The sequence below is a fragment of the Psittacula echo genome (assembly GCF_963264785.1).
Source record: "Psittacula echo genome assembly, chromosome: 4".
NCBI lineage: Eukaryota > Metazoa > Chordata > Aves > Psittaciformes > Psittacidae > Psittacula > Psittacula echo.
In genome coordinates, this window is record NC_137738.1 from 106,420,483 (window position 1) to 106,436,525 (window position 16,043).

Genomic DNA, 16,043 nt, shown 5'->3' on the forward strand with positions numbered 1-16,043 from the left:
AATAGCACAGAGAAATAGATATATTGGAATAAAACTGCTTACACCAGTGCTGCACATTGGTGTTTGGAAATAGGGTTAAGAGTTACCAGTGTGTTACAGCTGGGTGGAATTGTATATTGATTAATTAGACATGTGTTTATTAATTGTTGAAAGCCTACCAGGTAGAAATACTGCTTTTCCCAGTTACTCTTGCACTTCCTCTGCTGAAAATTCACAATCTACTGGAATCAAAGAGGAAGAGGGTTTTAGTCCTTCTTTTCCTCTCTTTGTCAGATTTGGGTCTAAGGGATGCTAAAGAGAGAGCACTATATTTTTGTATGGACCAAAAAGAGACTACAAAGAGAAATTCTTTTCCCTTTAGCTACAAAGGATACTTGGAGCTTTTTTTGTTCACACACTGTTCGTTTGGGAGACTGTGACCTTTTGCTGGCCAATATTATGCCAAGGGATCCCTGAGGCCACAGTCTCATGTGGCATTTGGATAGGGACAGATTTGTCCTTCTGAATCTTCCAGCACAGATCAGATTGAGCAGGGCTGGTTTCGTGGTGTCGAGGAAGCATGTCTGCCTGGATGGAGGACCACCAGTAGGCAAAGCAAAACACTGCTCACCTGTTTGTGTTGTGGTGTTTAGATCTGGGTTCTGATGCCAGAAGATTTTGGAGAGCTCTTTGGTGCTCCATGACTCAGTTTCCCCATCTGTGGAAGGGGAAAAAATACAGTCAGACTTTGCAAAGGTCCATGGGCTCAACAGTTGAGAGAATTTGGTGTTACTGTCATTGCCATAGTTCTGGCCATTGAGGGAGATAGGATCAGGGCATTATATTTAATCCAACGCATTTTAATGTCCTTTTGTGCATGCTGCCCCATGAATAGGTGGCATATCTTTTCACTGTGGCCAGTTAAAAACATTCATGCTTAAACTGTGTGGATGGTGGTGAATCCCTGGAGACCAAGGAGGAATCACTGCAGGATGCGGTGTCTCTCTGTTAGTTTCTTCTTGATCTTTTCGAGTGACTCAGTGGCATTGTTACAGTTCGGTTCTGCCAACCTGGAGTGCTTGGAAAAGTAAAGATGGTCTTAAAAATAACCAAAACCTAGAGACAGGTGATGGGTACAGCAATGCAGAAGAGAAAAGGTCTAGAAAATGTGAGCTGTGAGAAAGGACTGAAGGAAATGGTGGGTTTTTTTCAGTCTGGAATAAAGAAGGGTTTACATGGTAACTATGTGCAAACAGGTAAGAGACTGCTGCAGGGTGAAAATGAATAAATTCTCCTTGTCCATGGCTGAGGCAATGATAAATTAGTGGCTTAACCTTCAGAAGAGGCATTTAGGTTTCATGTACTAGCCAGAATGGGAGTTCCTGCAAAGGGGAGGCCGCACAGGACTGCAGGACAGATTTGGGGAATATCCCCTGGAAAGAGTTTGGCAGAGGTGATGCTGTGTTGCCCATGGGCAGCACGTTATGTGCAGCACCACCTTGGTTTTCAGTAGCACTGTGTTGCTGATGCTGTAAAAACCAGCTGCGTGCTCCTTTTCTCTACTTTTTCCTTGAGCCATTACAGCTCCCACTCCCCAGTATCGCCTTTCCAGCTAAACTGCGTTTAGTTTCCTGCATGCAGGGACGGAAGGCAGGATCCCTGTGTCATCCTGCAGCAGGGCCTTTCATGGAAACGCCAAGTACAGGCGGTGACTTTGTGCCTGTTTGGGAGTGGGAGGAGGACTGATGTCCATGGAAGAGCAGTGGTCCACGACCATTCCCACCCCACTCGGGCTGTGCTGGGGGTGTCACACCAGTGTCACCAGTGTCGTCTGTGACTGGCGTGGCGTTTACTCGAGTGTCGAGCCCCATCTGGTGGCTTTCCTGTGTCATTTATGGTGCCCTTGTGTCGTTCGGAATACTTCATCTTCTGTGCCTGTGAGCTGCGGACGGGCAGGAAGGACAAGGTGCTGGAGAAAGGGCAGGGCTTGCAGACCTACCTCTGCTGCTCTCCCGGCTCCCTGCCCCTGCGTGTAATTTGGAGACACGGAGGCTGCCGAGGCTTACGTCCTTTCCTCCTGCTCTTCCTTGCTGTGCAGTCTCTCCCCGAGTGGCAAGGAATGATCTAATCGTTTTGGCAAAACCCCAGTTTGTGCTGTGAGCCCCTCCCAGAGCCTCCAGAAGGCACTTCATCCCACTGGCATGCTGGCATCTGAGGTGGGACAGATGAACAGTCCCGGAAGGGGACATTTCTATCTACAGACTAGCTCAGATGACCAACTTCAGGATCAGCCTTAGGTGAAACAATTCCTATCCCAAACAAGTTTATGGCCACCATTCAGGATGAGAAGGAATAAGATCCAACATTAGACCATAGACCATATCAGCACTCATTAGAAAGGATCATGTTAGGAGATGCTTCCTTTCTTAAACGCCATGAGTCCTGTGACATCTGATTCTATGATTCTGTGATATCTGGGTACCTTGTGCTACCCTGAGCTGATGAGCTCCATTCACAAAAGCTGGCCAGATGTTCCCTGCAGGGATGTTGCATCCCCAGGGTGAGGTTTGCAGGTCTCTTTGCACATCTGATGTGGAAACAGAGGCAATGATAGAGCAGTGTTTGTCCATGCATCAGACATCTCCTTCTAGCCCAACACTGCCCAAAGTGTCAATGGCTGACCAGTGGCAAGCTGTGGCCTTGTGCAGTTGTGGGTCACACATGTACTGAAGGTGAAGGTGGTGTCTTGAGGATAGTGCCAGATGCTTTTCAGTGGTGCTCAGCGACAGGATGAGGAGCAGTGGCCATAAACTAAAACACAAGGAGTTTCACCTCAACATGAGGAAGAACTTTATGTTCAGGGTGGCAGGGCAGTGAACAGGCTGCCCAGGGAGGTTGTCGAGTCTCCCTCTCTCAGATATTCAAACCCTGCCTGGATGTGTTCCTGTGTAATGTGCTTTAGGTGGCTCTGCCTTGGCAGAGGGGTTGAACTAGATGATCTCCAGAGGTCCCTTCCAACCCTAATGATCGTGTGGTTCTGTGATTCTGTATTGTCAAGTAGCTTCTCCTCTTTTCATCTTGATAAAAAGTGCATGAGTTGTTTTCTTGTGCAAGTGTTTTGTGAGCCCTTCTTACCCTCACATTTGGGTGTTGCAAGTCAGAGGTTTCCCACTCTTGCAATACAAAAGTGGTCCTGGGATCTTGCAGGAGATAGTGCTAGAACTGCATTGACCCCTGTTTCTACTCCAAATTCCCTTTCCCCCAGACAACCTCCCTCGCCCAAACAACTGGCCACAGCCCCATCCTCTTCAGGCATCAATGCATGCCAAAGTCTCACACTTAGCTTTTCCTCCTGTTTCCTGCAGATATATCCGAACTATGTACCTGGGGATCCAGAGCCAGAGGCGGAAGGAACACCAGCGGCGTTTCTACTGGGCTATGATGTATGAATATGCAGACGTAAATATGTTGCGCCTCCTGGAAACTTTCCTCGAGAGCGCCCCTCAACTGGTGCTACAGCTCTGCATAATGATCCAAAAGAACCGTGCAGAAACATTACCATGTAAGTGGCCCCCTCATCCCCCTCCCCATCCTCCTGGCCTCCCCCCCTCTGATCCCATGCTCAGCACCTGATGGATGTTTTGCTAACTGTCCACCCTACACAACCTGGTGTGTAAGGGGCTACCACTTTGGGCAAATCTCATTCCAGCTCTGTGGTGCATCTGCTGGGTAAAATCTCTGCTCATTCTGCTGATTGAAACAGAATTAGTGACAAGATGAGATTCAGCTCTTCCACACCCAGTCCAGTCTAAAGAAATGACGGTGGTATTAGGAGGAGGCTGCTATGGCAAGTGTCACCATTTGTTTGCTGCCTGGCACTGGCAAATCATTCCCTGCCTCAGTTTCCCTCCTTATGTAAGTAGGATGATAAAACTGTCCAGATTTGTGTTGAGAGGACAAACAGTTCAATGCCTGTGCAATGCTCTGATGGTGTGAAGTGTAGTATAAGGGGTTTTTTCAACAGCTAAATGCTGAAGGACCTTCTGAAGAATGCCCAAGAATCAAGGTTTAGCCGTTGGTACCATGGTTCTCTGCAAGTCAAATGAAAGGGGGGGGGTAGGCAGTGGAGAGAATTGGGTAGGGACATACACGGTGTAGTGCAGATATCATTGCAAAGGTAGATGAACAGAGGCTTAGAAGCAGCCACAGAGTTTGCCAGTTCTGATGTCCTCTGCTGCAGTGATGTCCTGAGCACGGGGCATCCACCCCAGTGGAGAAGCATAGGCCCCTGTCCCTGCCCTGGAGTGAGCAGTTCAACCAACCCCTCCCTACACATGTGCTGGCTGCCTAAGGTTCACCAGCTTGGGGGAGAGTTGTCCTTTCCAAGAACCAGCAGTGGTATCAGCTGGTGAGCTGCTGGTTTGTTCAGCCCCTGCTCAGTTCACATACCAGGGATGACACGCAGTTTCCCAAAGACAGCCTGTTTATAGCATGCGCTTTCTGACAGACCTGAGGAGTTTCTTGGAGCTGAGATTGGAACTGGGCAGTTTATCAGGGTTAAATTTTGATGGTTGGACCAAGGACACTGCTATCTACAGCGTCAGTAAGTCAGACTGCTCTCCCCTACTCCATACTTTAAGCATGCCCATCACAGTTGCTTATAGAGGCCTCCCTTCTCCTATTTATGTAGTCTTCCTCAGAAACCTCTCATCACAAACTCTCCAGGCCTCCAAAGTGGACATGATAAACATTCATTTCTACAGCTGCTGCTAGAGCTACACACATTTGGCAGCACCTTTTTCTTACTGCTTCCAATATTATTAATCCTACTAAAAATATATAAATCTCAACCTAAGAGGGTTGCCAGGGCATTATGCAGATAGTTGGACTCATTACAGAAAGCACTGGGTGAAGTTTGCTGGCCTCTGTTGTGCTGCAAGTCAGATCACATGGCCGAATAATCCCTCCAGGCTTTCAAATCTGGGGCTCTTTCAGTCTGCCACTTCCAGGCATGGCTGCCTAATCCACTGAACAAGCTGCATCATTTTCCAACCCCCTCCCTTCCTCGGCTATGCAGTTCCTCCGTTCCTCCACCACACCGAGCAGGCTGCGCTCTCTTCCAAGGCAGCGCACGTCCCCGCCTGCCTCCCCAAGCCCTGGAGGGCTCTTCGCCTGCCACGCTCCAGCAGCCGAGCTATCAGCATCCCCAGTGCACCCTCTCCCTTCCTCCCTCCCTGCCTGTGCCCAGGGATGCGGTCGTGCATCTCAGGGCTGCATGCTGGGCGGCGGGCATTGCTGATGGATGCAAGCAGCAAAGCTTGCTCAGTGCTCCTGACTCAGGTACAAGGTTTCCTAGAGCTCCTTTGGTGCTTCTGCCTTCCTCCTCCTCCTGACCAGTACATAATTATATAAAAGGAAATTAAATGCTGAGAGGAGCCATTACGAAAGGGAGCATCAAAGATTTCCCTTAAAGCAGGGAGAAAGCAAAGGAAGATGGATATTGTTAGGAAGGCAGTGTGTTTAAAAATCAAATCAAGTCTCTCCTGGCTCATTGTGTCTGTGTGAGCATGGGCTTATCACAGGAAGAGACCAGTTCTGCCTCTAAACAGGAATGGTATCAGCTGTGTCACTAAAGGATGCACACTAGCAAAACATCCCACAGCAAGGCGTATAAACCCAGGCACAGCCAGTGATGATGTGTCCAGACTCCATATGGTTCATTCAGTGCTAGAACAAGGTCAGTTTACCATTTTATATGGCATACATCCCTCCTCCAGGCCCAAGTCCTCCCTGCTCTTAAGACTGCAATGCTAAGTCCAGTGCAGGAAGCCAAGGCAGGCTCCAGTCTTCTATAGATGGGTCAGATAACATCTCCTTCTCCTATTAAAGGAGCTTTAGAAAGAAAGATATTGGAATGGCTATCAGGAAGTTTTGGGGTTTTTCTCCTGGTCAGTATACTAAGATAGCTGTTAAGGTAAGAAAAGTGAATACACTGGAGGTCTTTACTCAAACCCAGAGCACCTCCTCCGGAGATGCTTAGGAGCACAGTGACAGAAAGGGCTGTTCTTGCCTCTTGTGGTTGTAGTGAGTAAGAGAGCACTGGAAGGGCTAGTAAAAGAGGTTGCAGTCAGGCTGATGCATAGTTTCCTCATTTCCATATCTATTGGGTTGGTGGAAGAAAGAAAAGCCTCACCATACCTGCAAGAACCATTTTACCCTGAAGTGGTACCTGTTTGAAATGGTTGGGTGGAACCTGTGTTTATTGCTCCTTCAGTGCTCAAAGAACAGACCAGTTTCACTAGTGGGTCCCTGCTCACCCTAGAGTTAGCATCTCCTGCATGGTCTGACACCACCAGCAGCAGAAGTGCTGGAGCTGGAATTTCAGGTCAAGTCCCAGCTTCAGTAAACCTTGGGACAGCACCCCTGGGATTTCATAAAGTTCAGGATTCATTCCTCCATCATATCCCTAGCACAAGGCAGACCAAATCCCAGCTTTGCTGCTGTTGCTTGATGACTTGGGAAAAGCACGAAATAGCACAGAGAGAAAAGAGGTGAGAACTTGCTGTACTTCATCGGGTGAGCAGATTGACCTGGAAGGTGCACGCTGAGAGCCTGAGCTGAAATACTTTATGCAGCAGCTGCTGGGATGGAAAAAAAAAGGTCAACATCAGCTCCTGGATACGCACGTGGAAGCCCTTCATGAGCTATTCATCTGCTACAACCACAGCTGTGTGGGTCCCTCACCTTCCTCAATGGTTCCTCACCTTCCTCAATGGAAGGTGAGGGAGGAAGGATGCCTCCAAACCTTGGATCAACTATTGTCCAAAGAGACTGAAGGAGGTGAGATGCGATTCTAGCCCTCCAGTAGCACCTTTCTCCAAGGAATCTAGACAGAAACTAGGTGATACGTTTAGACCTGCCTTCAAGGTTAGGTAAAAGAAGGTGATGGGACTTAGAAGAAGATGCAGCTCTGTCCCTCACTCACGTTAACTGTCTCCAAGATTCAGGAGAGGATGGAATGAAAGGATGTCCATCTCAGATTCAGGAATGGCACTGGCAGAGGACTTTCCCTGATTTAAATAACCTGGTGTATTTGCAGGGGGAAATATAATATTAACAACAAGAAAAGCCCAGCAACCTAGATCTTCATTTCATGATCACTCCTAGCAGATAATCCACCTCGCTTCTTGCAGAATAAACCATCCTTAACCCACTTCATCCTGCAGAGGTGCCTGTTCCTCTACACTGAGTGGAAAAGAGCACTTATAACCAGCTTAAAGGAGACACTCAGCTTCTAGGCAGTTAGTGAGGTGAGAGGGATTCCAGTTTCTCAGCGTAAATCTCCTCTTAAAGAGGTTTCCTTTTACTTAATTTTTTATGTAGCTGCTTTAAGACTTAATGAGATTTAGCAGAACCTCTAATGCCCTTCCACTCATGTCCCAAGTTCCTTATGGATTCCCAGCTTTTGCTGGGAACTTGCCTCCATGAGGCTGCCATTTACAGTGCAGGGTTTCCCCCTCACAAAAAGTCCTGTGTATCCAGTGACGCTGTGCCCATCTCCTCTATAACCCTGCTGCTGATCTGAAAGAGATTTGCAGCATAAGCCTTCATTTTGCAAAGTCCTTTGGAAATCTCTGGGATTCTGGGAGGTGTCAGCCCACAGTAAGTAGTCTGAAGCTGCTTGTATATATAAGAAAAAGCAACATTAGCCTCAGTTTTTCTGGGGGGTGACTCTTTTAAGCAGAGTGATATAAGTTAGAAACTAAAAGGGATTTTAGACATCTCAGCTATGGATGTATGTTGGCTGCAGAGTTATCCTGGCGGAGTCTGCAAATCTCCTTGCCCCTTCCAAAGCAAAGCCCTATCTTTTATCATGTCCTCACTCTTTCTGTATCATGTCTGAGGGCCATTTATGATCAGGTCTTGTCCTTTTCTGCAGGGGCACATTAAGATGCTTTTCCCTGTCACTTAGCTTAGAAGACTTAACTGATCTTTGCAGGGTATTGATGTACAAGCAGCAGGGGTGGGTTAGCCGCTGTCCTCACTTCCCAGACAAGGCATCCCCCATCGAGCTGAGTGGATTCAGGATGAACCAACCTCAAGTTAAACACTCCTGCACCTGAGTGAGAAGATTCCTGTGTGGGTGATAATGATTAAGTCTAACATGGAGGCACATTTCTCACTTAATTTTCCCCCAGTGCCAGGCTGATAGTTAACCAATAATATGCTGTGAATAATGGATATGCTGTGAAATACATACTGTCTGAAATGTCCTGTTGGATATATTCATAGGATAGGAAATATCTTAAGGCACCATGACTTGTTGAGGAATGGTTTGAGATCTAAAACCAAGGCCGTATCTAAAGGACAACACATGAATGGATCACTTCTTACTCAGTCCTCTTCCCACGCAGGCCCCAAAGTTAAAAGTAAACTTCTTAACTGGGGACACCAAGTTAGAAAAAGAGTCTTCAGCCTTCCGTTGCCCAAGTTATGATTTTCAAATGTGATCAGCACTGGCCTGAACATAACTGAAGAGGCTAAAATGCCCACGTCTCCACTGAAAGTGGGGAAGAGACTCATTAGATTTGAAAGTTCATCCTACAAGTAGCACTGCTAACCTTGAAGGAACACTACAAGTTAGTGGAAGATCCTCCCTGCTGGCCTGAGCTGTCAGAGAGCCCAGCAAAAATGACATCAGCAATAGACATGCATCATCATCACTGTTGCCATGTCAGCATGGGCCTGCATTGGTTCTGGCTTGGACCAGCTAACTTTAAGCCAAACAATCCCCAAGGACTGCTTGGGAGTATACACAGACCAGGGACTATTCCCAGTCCTGGGGGCAGTTGGACATGGTCACGTTTGGATGACAGGAGATGGGATATGGATGGGGCAGGAGTGTGCCTACTGGCTGCTGGGCTGGAGAACAATCCCTACAAATACTTGATTCTTAGTAGCTATGCAGCCAAAGAGGACCATAGAAGGAGATGCTGTGCTGGATAGAAAAGTATGCGTAGGGCTTGCTGTGGGGTGTTGCTTCCTGTTTTCTATAGGTGTCTTTCAATATGGGTGTATCTAAGTATATATATTCCAGCAGTGCTCAACTGTGAATCCAAAACCCCAAATTCAGATCTCTGTGAACCTTACTACACAAAATTGTCCCCATTTGTGCAGCGTCACATAAGCAGAGTTGCCCATTAGAACTAAACCAAGGTTTACCCTTTCTACACAAGCATCAGATTCTACAGGGCTCAGTATAAAAAGAGCAACATGTCATCTACAGACTGTTTGGGATGGCTAAGACATTCATGCAGGGCCAAGCAAAGTCCTTTTCCTCCAGAAGTAGAACCCTTTTCCCTTTTCTGACCCGAGACCCAGCAAGGTAGCTGCAATATAGGCCTTAAAATGTCTTTGCCTCATAGAGTCCTCTAACAAGAGATGGGGTGGAGGTACGATCTACCAGAGTCACACTCTGGGCTTTGGCTTGGGCTGTGAGACAGATCACAGGGAAATAAAGATGCTAAAACTTTGCCCATGGGGTTGAAGGCATATTTTCTTCCTCTCTTTCATGCCATTTCTTGATGAGTAAAAGAAATGGGAAACATCTACCACCCAGCCCTGGCTCCCTGTGACAGAAGAGGCATGAGCCAGGAAAGCAGTTGCTCATTGCCATGTGGGCAAGGGATCCCACCATTTGTGTGCTTGCTGAAGGGGCTTGGCAGGGAGGAACTGGGGTAATCTGCGTTGAAAGTTTCTCCTGATTCAACCACAGTTTCCCTTTAAATGTTCATCGGCAGACCAAGGAGGCACCTCACAAAATGCCCAGATAGCTCCAAAGACATAAGCAGCTCACCTGGGAGGCCACTCATATGACTCAAGTGCTTTGCCAGACTGGGGCATATGGCTCTGTACCTGCTTCCCCTCCTTCTCAACCAAAGCCAGATGACAGATAGCAATTTGGTGCCCTGCTTGAAACGAGTCGCTGGTCCCAGGCCAATTCCCAGCAGCATCAAAAAGCCATCTCCACAGTTGGCAGTGGGCACTGAGGATGTCTTGCTCTGGCATGCTGAGAACAAGCCAAGCCTGAGGCATGCTGGCATTGAGCGGCACAGGGAGAGCTTGCCCTATCATCAGCCGTATTGTCCCAGCACAGTGGGGAAGGACTGGGTCCAGGAGCCTTTGAAGCCAATGACAGCTTTTTTTGACAATGGGCTTTGGAGCAAGCCCAAAGAGACACGTCAGCCCTTAGCCCATCCCCACCTGCAGCTTGTCCATCCACCACCTTGCCATAGCCCTCGCTCTGTTATTTTAGGGTGCTGATAAAAAACCTTCTGTTCCGTACCATGTGCCACCATCACACATATGACATGCCACAGCCAATAAAGATGAGTCACCATTCACGGGACAGCACTGGCAGGTAGCCAGTGCTGCCAATTTTAGGCTTTTTAAGACTGTGGTAATCGCTGGGAGGGGGTTACATCATCAGAGCACTACACAAGCATTAGCACATGCTGTTCCTAGGAGCTGCAGGACAGCCGGGAAACTGAGGCACAGAGAAAGAGGTCTTGGAAAAGAGCTCTGCCTTGCAGCCTCCTGGGGAGCAAGTTCATGCCAAGCGGATTCCAGGCAGGAAATTAAGGCTTGTTTCAGGTAAATTTATACTGCAGACTTTCCCGAAGACATACCTCTCATGGAAAATTTGTGATTAGAGCATATGAGAAGGTGGCTGCACACCACTGTGCAATTGGCTAGTAAAACACACGGAAATTCAAGTCTTTTCATCTTCAGGTTGCTCTACTGTGCAACTCCGGGGTTCATATCAGGCATCTAAGAGTGCATGCTAACTCTGGGTAAACAGAGAGCGCATAAGCACTGAGATGTGCAAAAGTAAACGGGGAAGATGATGGGGGGTGCTGGGCAGGGATTTCTCTGTGCTTCTACCCCTGATGCAGGTGGGGCAGTTTTGGTTGATGCAACTGGCTCAAAATCACTGAGTATTGAAGGAAAAAACTTTCTTGTTTCAGAAACTGTCACTTGTTGTATATGATCAGCTTGGGGTGACAGTCCTGAGTCTGGGGGTGCAGCAGATTTACTGAGGCAGGAGAAATCTCCTGAAATTACTTTTGTCCTAAGTGGCATTTGACCAACCTCATGCTTTCAGTGGTCTCAGCACTTTCACCTCTTCATGTGGATCAACACTGATGGGGGACATCCAGCAGGCACGGGCCTTTCCCTATCACAGGACCCCATATCTGATACACCCTAAGACGCAAACAGATGTTTGAGGCGGGGGAATAGATGTATGGTTTGATCTCAGCCTGTCCTTGGGAAAGGTGATGTTCATTTATCTGTTGAAGAGGCAGTCTCAGCTCCATCTTGTACACACATGAACTTCTAGAAGGCAAGAAGACCCAGGAGAGAGAAGGCAACATGAGCATGACTTGACTTAACATGTGGACATTGGTATGCCATTAAAGTTTTGGTCTGCTTCACATTACTTAGACCTTTGCAGAGCGTACAGAGCACAGGAAGCAGAGGAAGAAACAGGTTCCTGCCATTACCCTTGAAAATCTGTGTCCCTGGTGCCTTGAACGAGACAGCACCAGCTGCACCACATCCGTTCTTGTCACTTTGTCACTCCCCCTCACAGAACTGCTCTGCCAGACTCACTTTAATGATGCCAGCCCTGCGTACTCTCCAGAAGTTCTGAGGTGCTCCTTCTTTTCAGGAGAGCAGTCCTCTCACCTGCAATTATGCTGAGACAATTCCACCAATGGCCCCCTACACAATAACAAAGACTTACAAACTATAAGGTTAGCGAAGTGTGTACTGCTGACAAATGTCCTCTAAGCACACTGAATGAAGACCTTTTACCTTTGCCAGTGAGTGTGAACCAAGTTGGGCTTCCTTCCTCTTCCCCATCAGGTCAAAAGCATTTCCAGAACTGGGATGAAGTCATTTCTCTAATGGCCTGCATACTTTCTGCGTCTAGGCCAAACTGTGAACCAGAGGTGGTTTGAAGGACCCATGTTTGGTACGATCAGAGACTGTTTGAAACATTGCCTTAATGTTGCCTCATCTCCAAGGAACAGGCTGTGGGAGCTGTATTTATAGCAGGAAGTTCCTTCACTAAGTCTTGGCAGAAGATGTTGCTTCCCCAATCTGGTGACCAGTCTGTTGCATTTATCTATACTAATAAACTGAAACACATCAGAACATGAGCACAGCCACCAGATCTCAGTCACCCATGTGGTTCAGTTATCAGCACAGTCCTTGGTACATTTTTAGCTCATGGCAACTAGCACCAACTCAAACAATTCCCAGGCTTGGCTCAGGTGTTAGCACAGGCCAAGAACAATTCCCAGCAAGGAGTCTGCATTGTGACACCCTGTTTCGGAGGCTGAGACAGAATGACATGGATATAGCAGTCAACAGAATTAGGCTTTGCTCAGTTACTGATATCTAGGCACAGGATCCCAGGTTCAAAAGTTGCCCTAGACCTGTGCTAGGAAAAAGAGATTCTCATGGCTACTTTCAGAAGCAGACAGCAGAACTCCTAATGCTTTCCTTCCCAGTGGTGATGTGCTCCCCTATTTTTCAGAGCATTTTAGTCCCACTTGCAAGACTACAACATCCTTTCAACTTGTGCTAGGCAGATTTAAATTCTTCTGGCTGCAGTTCTCATCTAAATTAAAACAGAATGCCAAGATAAAGATGCTGTGACAAATATCAAATGTATGATGTTAAAATGCAAGTATATTGTATGCGTTTGCAGAGTTGTGTTGTTTCATGCCAACTGGCCCTACTCAGAACACAAAAATGGGTGGGGAAAGATTTTATACTAAATCAAGCCATGTCTTGTTTAGCAAGGTTGGGGGGTTTTCCCCATTTAAGTGCATTCTAGTAGTATCGTAAGATGTATTTCTGTTCTAAAAGTTCCTAGCAATACAGTTCAAATATCATTAGGTCTGAAAAATCTCAATATAGGAGGCTCGTTGTGATCTTTGCAGTGTAAACTGAGAGCAGCCCTGCTGGAGTCAATATACTCAAGTATCTGAGCAAAGAATTGGCCAATGAACATTGTGTCTTAAGTGTCCTTCACAAAGAAAGAGCTGTTGACTGAATGTGCAATAGGATTTTTCCTCCAAGAGTAACTGTTCTTGCATTTTCCCATCTTAATCTTCCCAGTTAAAGTAATCACATCTTTGGGGTATTTTCCCCTGTTGCTGTGGGAAAGGCTATTTTAAATAGCAGAGGGAAAAACCCTAGATCTCAGCAGTCAGTGACCACACAATGCTGTACATCTAACCAAGAGTCTGCAAGAGCAGTGCAGTCATACTTGTGTGTCTTCAGTCTCCAGAGATCCATGGTAGATCCATGCTAATGGTGGTGCTTAGATCTTCGTATTAACTTTAAAGGTAGCTTAGGTTGACTTTTTTTCCATCTCATGTGCTTGGTAAAGTCTGGATGCCTCCGGGCCATGATGATGGCCCCGTAGATTCAAGGCTCTGCACAGCCTACTCTCATTTCTGAACTGAGTTCAGAAGCAAATGAACACAAAAGTAACCAGAAAGTACACCAAGAAAAAGCAGTGGGAGTCCACAGAGAGGACTTGTACACTTCTCCTGGCTGTATAAGCTTGAATGAGGTTTCTGTGATAGACTCTGCTGCCCTGTAACATTGCCTGCACAGAGGGATTTTGCTCTGCATGCACAGACTTAAATCCTGTCCTTCCTGGAGCTGTTGTCAGGACATCCTGGTAGACCATTTCAAGTGAAATCTCCTTGGGTCTCTCTTGAGGAGCTGCAAACCTCTTGTCTGTGGCTGTTCACTTTTGGGGATTCAGGAGGGGTTCTTTTTCAGTGTGATTCTGAGACAGTGGTTAAAGGCATTCAGATTAAAAAGAACTTATCTAGAAGTTTTTATAATTACAGTGATGACTCTGCAGAGGGTATCTTGCCCTGAGCAGAGTGGCAATTCATGCAGCTTTTGACAAAAAGAGACATATATGAAAGTTTTCATGCTTTATTTCAAACAACCTAAACTGTGCCCAGGCAATCCTGGCTTCTGCTCTCCCAGCACATTTCCAGCCCAGAATTAGCCCAGGTGATTAATACCTGCATAAATTTAGACCAGACTCTCTCTCATTCCGGTATGTGTGGCATTAGAAAACAGAACATGAACATGAACCCCAATTTAAGTGATAACAGCAGCTATTCTAGTTGGAAACACCATCAAATGTAGCCATGCACCAACACTAAAAACACCTTCAGTAAGATTAATGAGATTTCTGGTTTACTAGCCAAAAATTACAAAGGAAAGAACTGTTCGATATTAACACCCTCAAAATAGCATCCACTGAAGTGGAACTATCTGCTTTTGGTGACTGGGGAGACAGTGATTTCTTTTCTTTACATTTTCTTAACATTTGGGCTCTATTTCAAAATAGAAGAGACATTTCAAAATAATTAGTTTCACATCATAAATAATGTCATAAGAATTAATGTAACATCAAAAGGGATTTTAAAGGCAAAATCATTTTATGGGCTGTAATTCTATGACTTCCATGCCTATGAGGACTGTGTACAGATCAGACCTCTTCTAATTGATGAAGGACGGGGATATTGTATTTCTGCTACCACTTTCTTGAGAATGGTGATTACTCTGTCTGGCTGTTCAAGGAAATGCAACTTCAATATGTTCTTCTCTCATCAGGATTGTGCTGGGGGGTTGTTTTGCCTGCTTGGCCCTCAGTGGTATAAAATCATTGTGTTGCGTCACTTGAGTTTGCCCACATTATGTTGGGTCTGTCAACTTCTGCTCTGCAGGAGCCTATGCTAGCTATTTTGCTCATCTTGGAACCAGAAGAAGGTTTCTCCAACCCTCCTTTCTTCTCTCCTCACCTTTCTGGGACTCAGGGCTCTCCTCTGAACTCTTAAAGGGAGTTGGTAGATGCCAAACCATTGCTACCTAGGGTACTTCTCTTCTTAGCTGCTTCTTGTTTGATCATTTCAGTTTGATCACTCACACTGCTGTTAATGGAGAAACAGAGAGGCATTTCCAGAGGGCAGCTCATCCCGTGTCTCAGACAGCATTCCTTGGGGTGAGATAAACACTGAAGCACATGATGAAAGGAAGATCTTAATTAAAAGTGTTTTAAAATGGGGGAGAAGGGAGAGGAGAGGAGAGAAGTTTTGCCAGTCCTTACGTGGTGGGTGATGGCCAACATTTTCAACAGGAGATCTGACACTTCTCCGGGGGTATTCAAGGACAGTCCAAAACAGAGGGCAGATTATCCCATTTCTGCTTGGCCTGGGGTGCTTGTGCCTCCTGCAGAAGGAGGATCAGTCACAGGCTTGCATCCAGGAGAAGATACAAGACTGGATGGCCCCAGGGCCTGAGCTGGCTTGGCAGCTCTGGAGTTCACAGAGGAGATGAATAGGAGGAGACAGGACAGAAGCAGCTGAGATAATGAGAGCCCAGATCAGACAAATGTGGCTGGTCACCTCTTCTAGGAGTAGACAAAAAGGGGCATTTGGGAGAACTGAAAGGCAGCAGGATGAAAGGGGAGAAAAGCAAATCCTTTTGAAACACAGTCCATAGTGAACCTGTGGACTACAGTTCCTCAAGGCAGTGCTAAGGTGAAGGCTGGATGGGAACTAAAAAGAGATCCAACTTTTCTGGGGTCAGCAAAGACATCTTAATTTAAAAATAAATAAATAAATAAATAAAGGTTTTTAGGAAATATTCACATTTCAGGACAAAACCCAGCCTTTAACTAACAAGGGACGGGAGGGCAACTCTCCATGTAGGCAACTGTTCTGAAGTTGCCTTGCTATGGACTTTATCACTCCCACAATAAAAGGTATGGGAACATGCATGTTCCTCTGGTCTAATGTGGATGAGCCCTCCTTGTGTTAGCTTGGACATGGACTATCCTGTACAGAAACTCAATGCAAGCCTCATGTCAGGAAATCCCAGGGGGATTCAGTGGTAAAAGACCTTCTTCTTCTTGTCTAGACCTTGGAGATTGGTCCCTGAATGGAGTTCTTTACCTTTGT

At 46.5% G+C, this 16,043-nt stretch overlaps 1 protein-coding gene across 1 annotated transcript in view; it reads left to right on the top strand.

Annotated features, from left to right (window-relative positions):
* The window catches only part of XKR6 (XK related 6), a gene marked incomplete at its 5' end in the record, with an annotated part of 175,480 nt that overhangs the window by 151,039 nt on the left and 8,398 nt on the right, over positions 1-16,043 (top strand). The window contains one exon of the mRNA XM_080616496.1: positions 3,345-3,541. Within this exon, the coding sequence (XP_080472622.1) occupies positions 3,345-3,541 (197 nt within the window). The remainder of the gene's footprint in view (positions 1-3,344; positions 3,542-16,043) is intronic.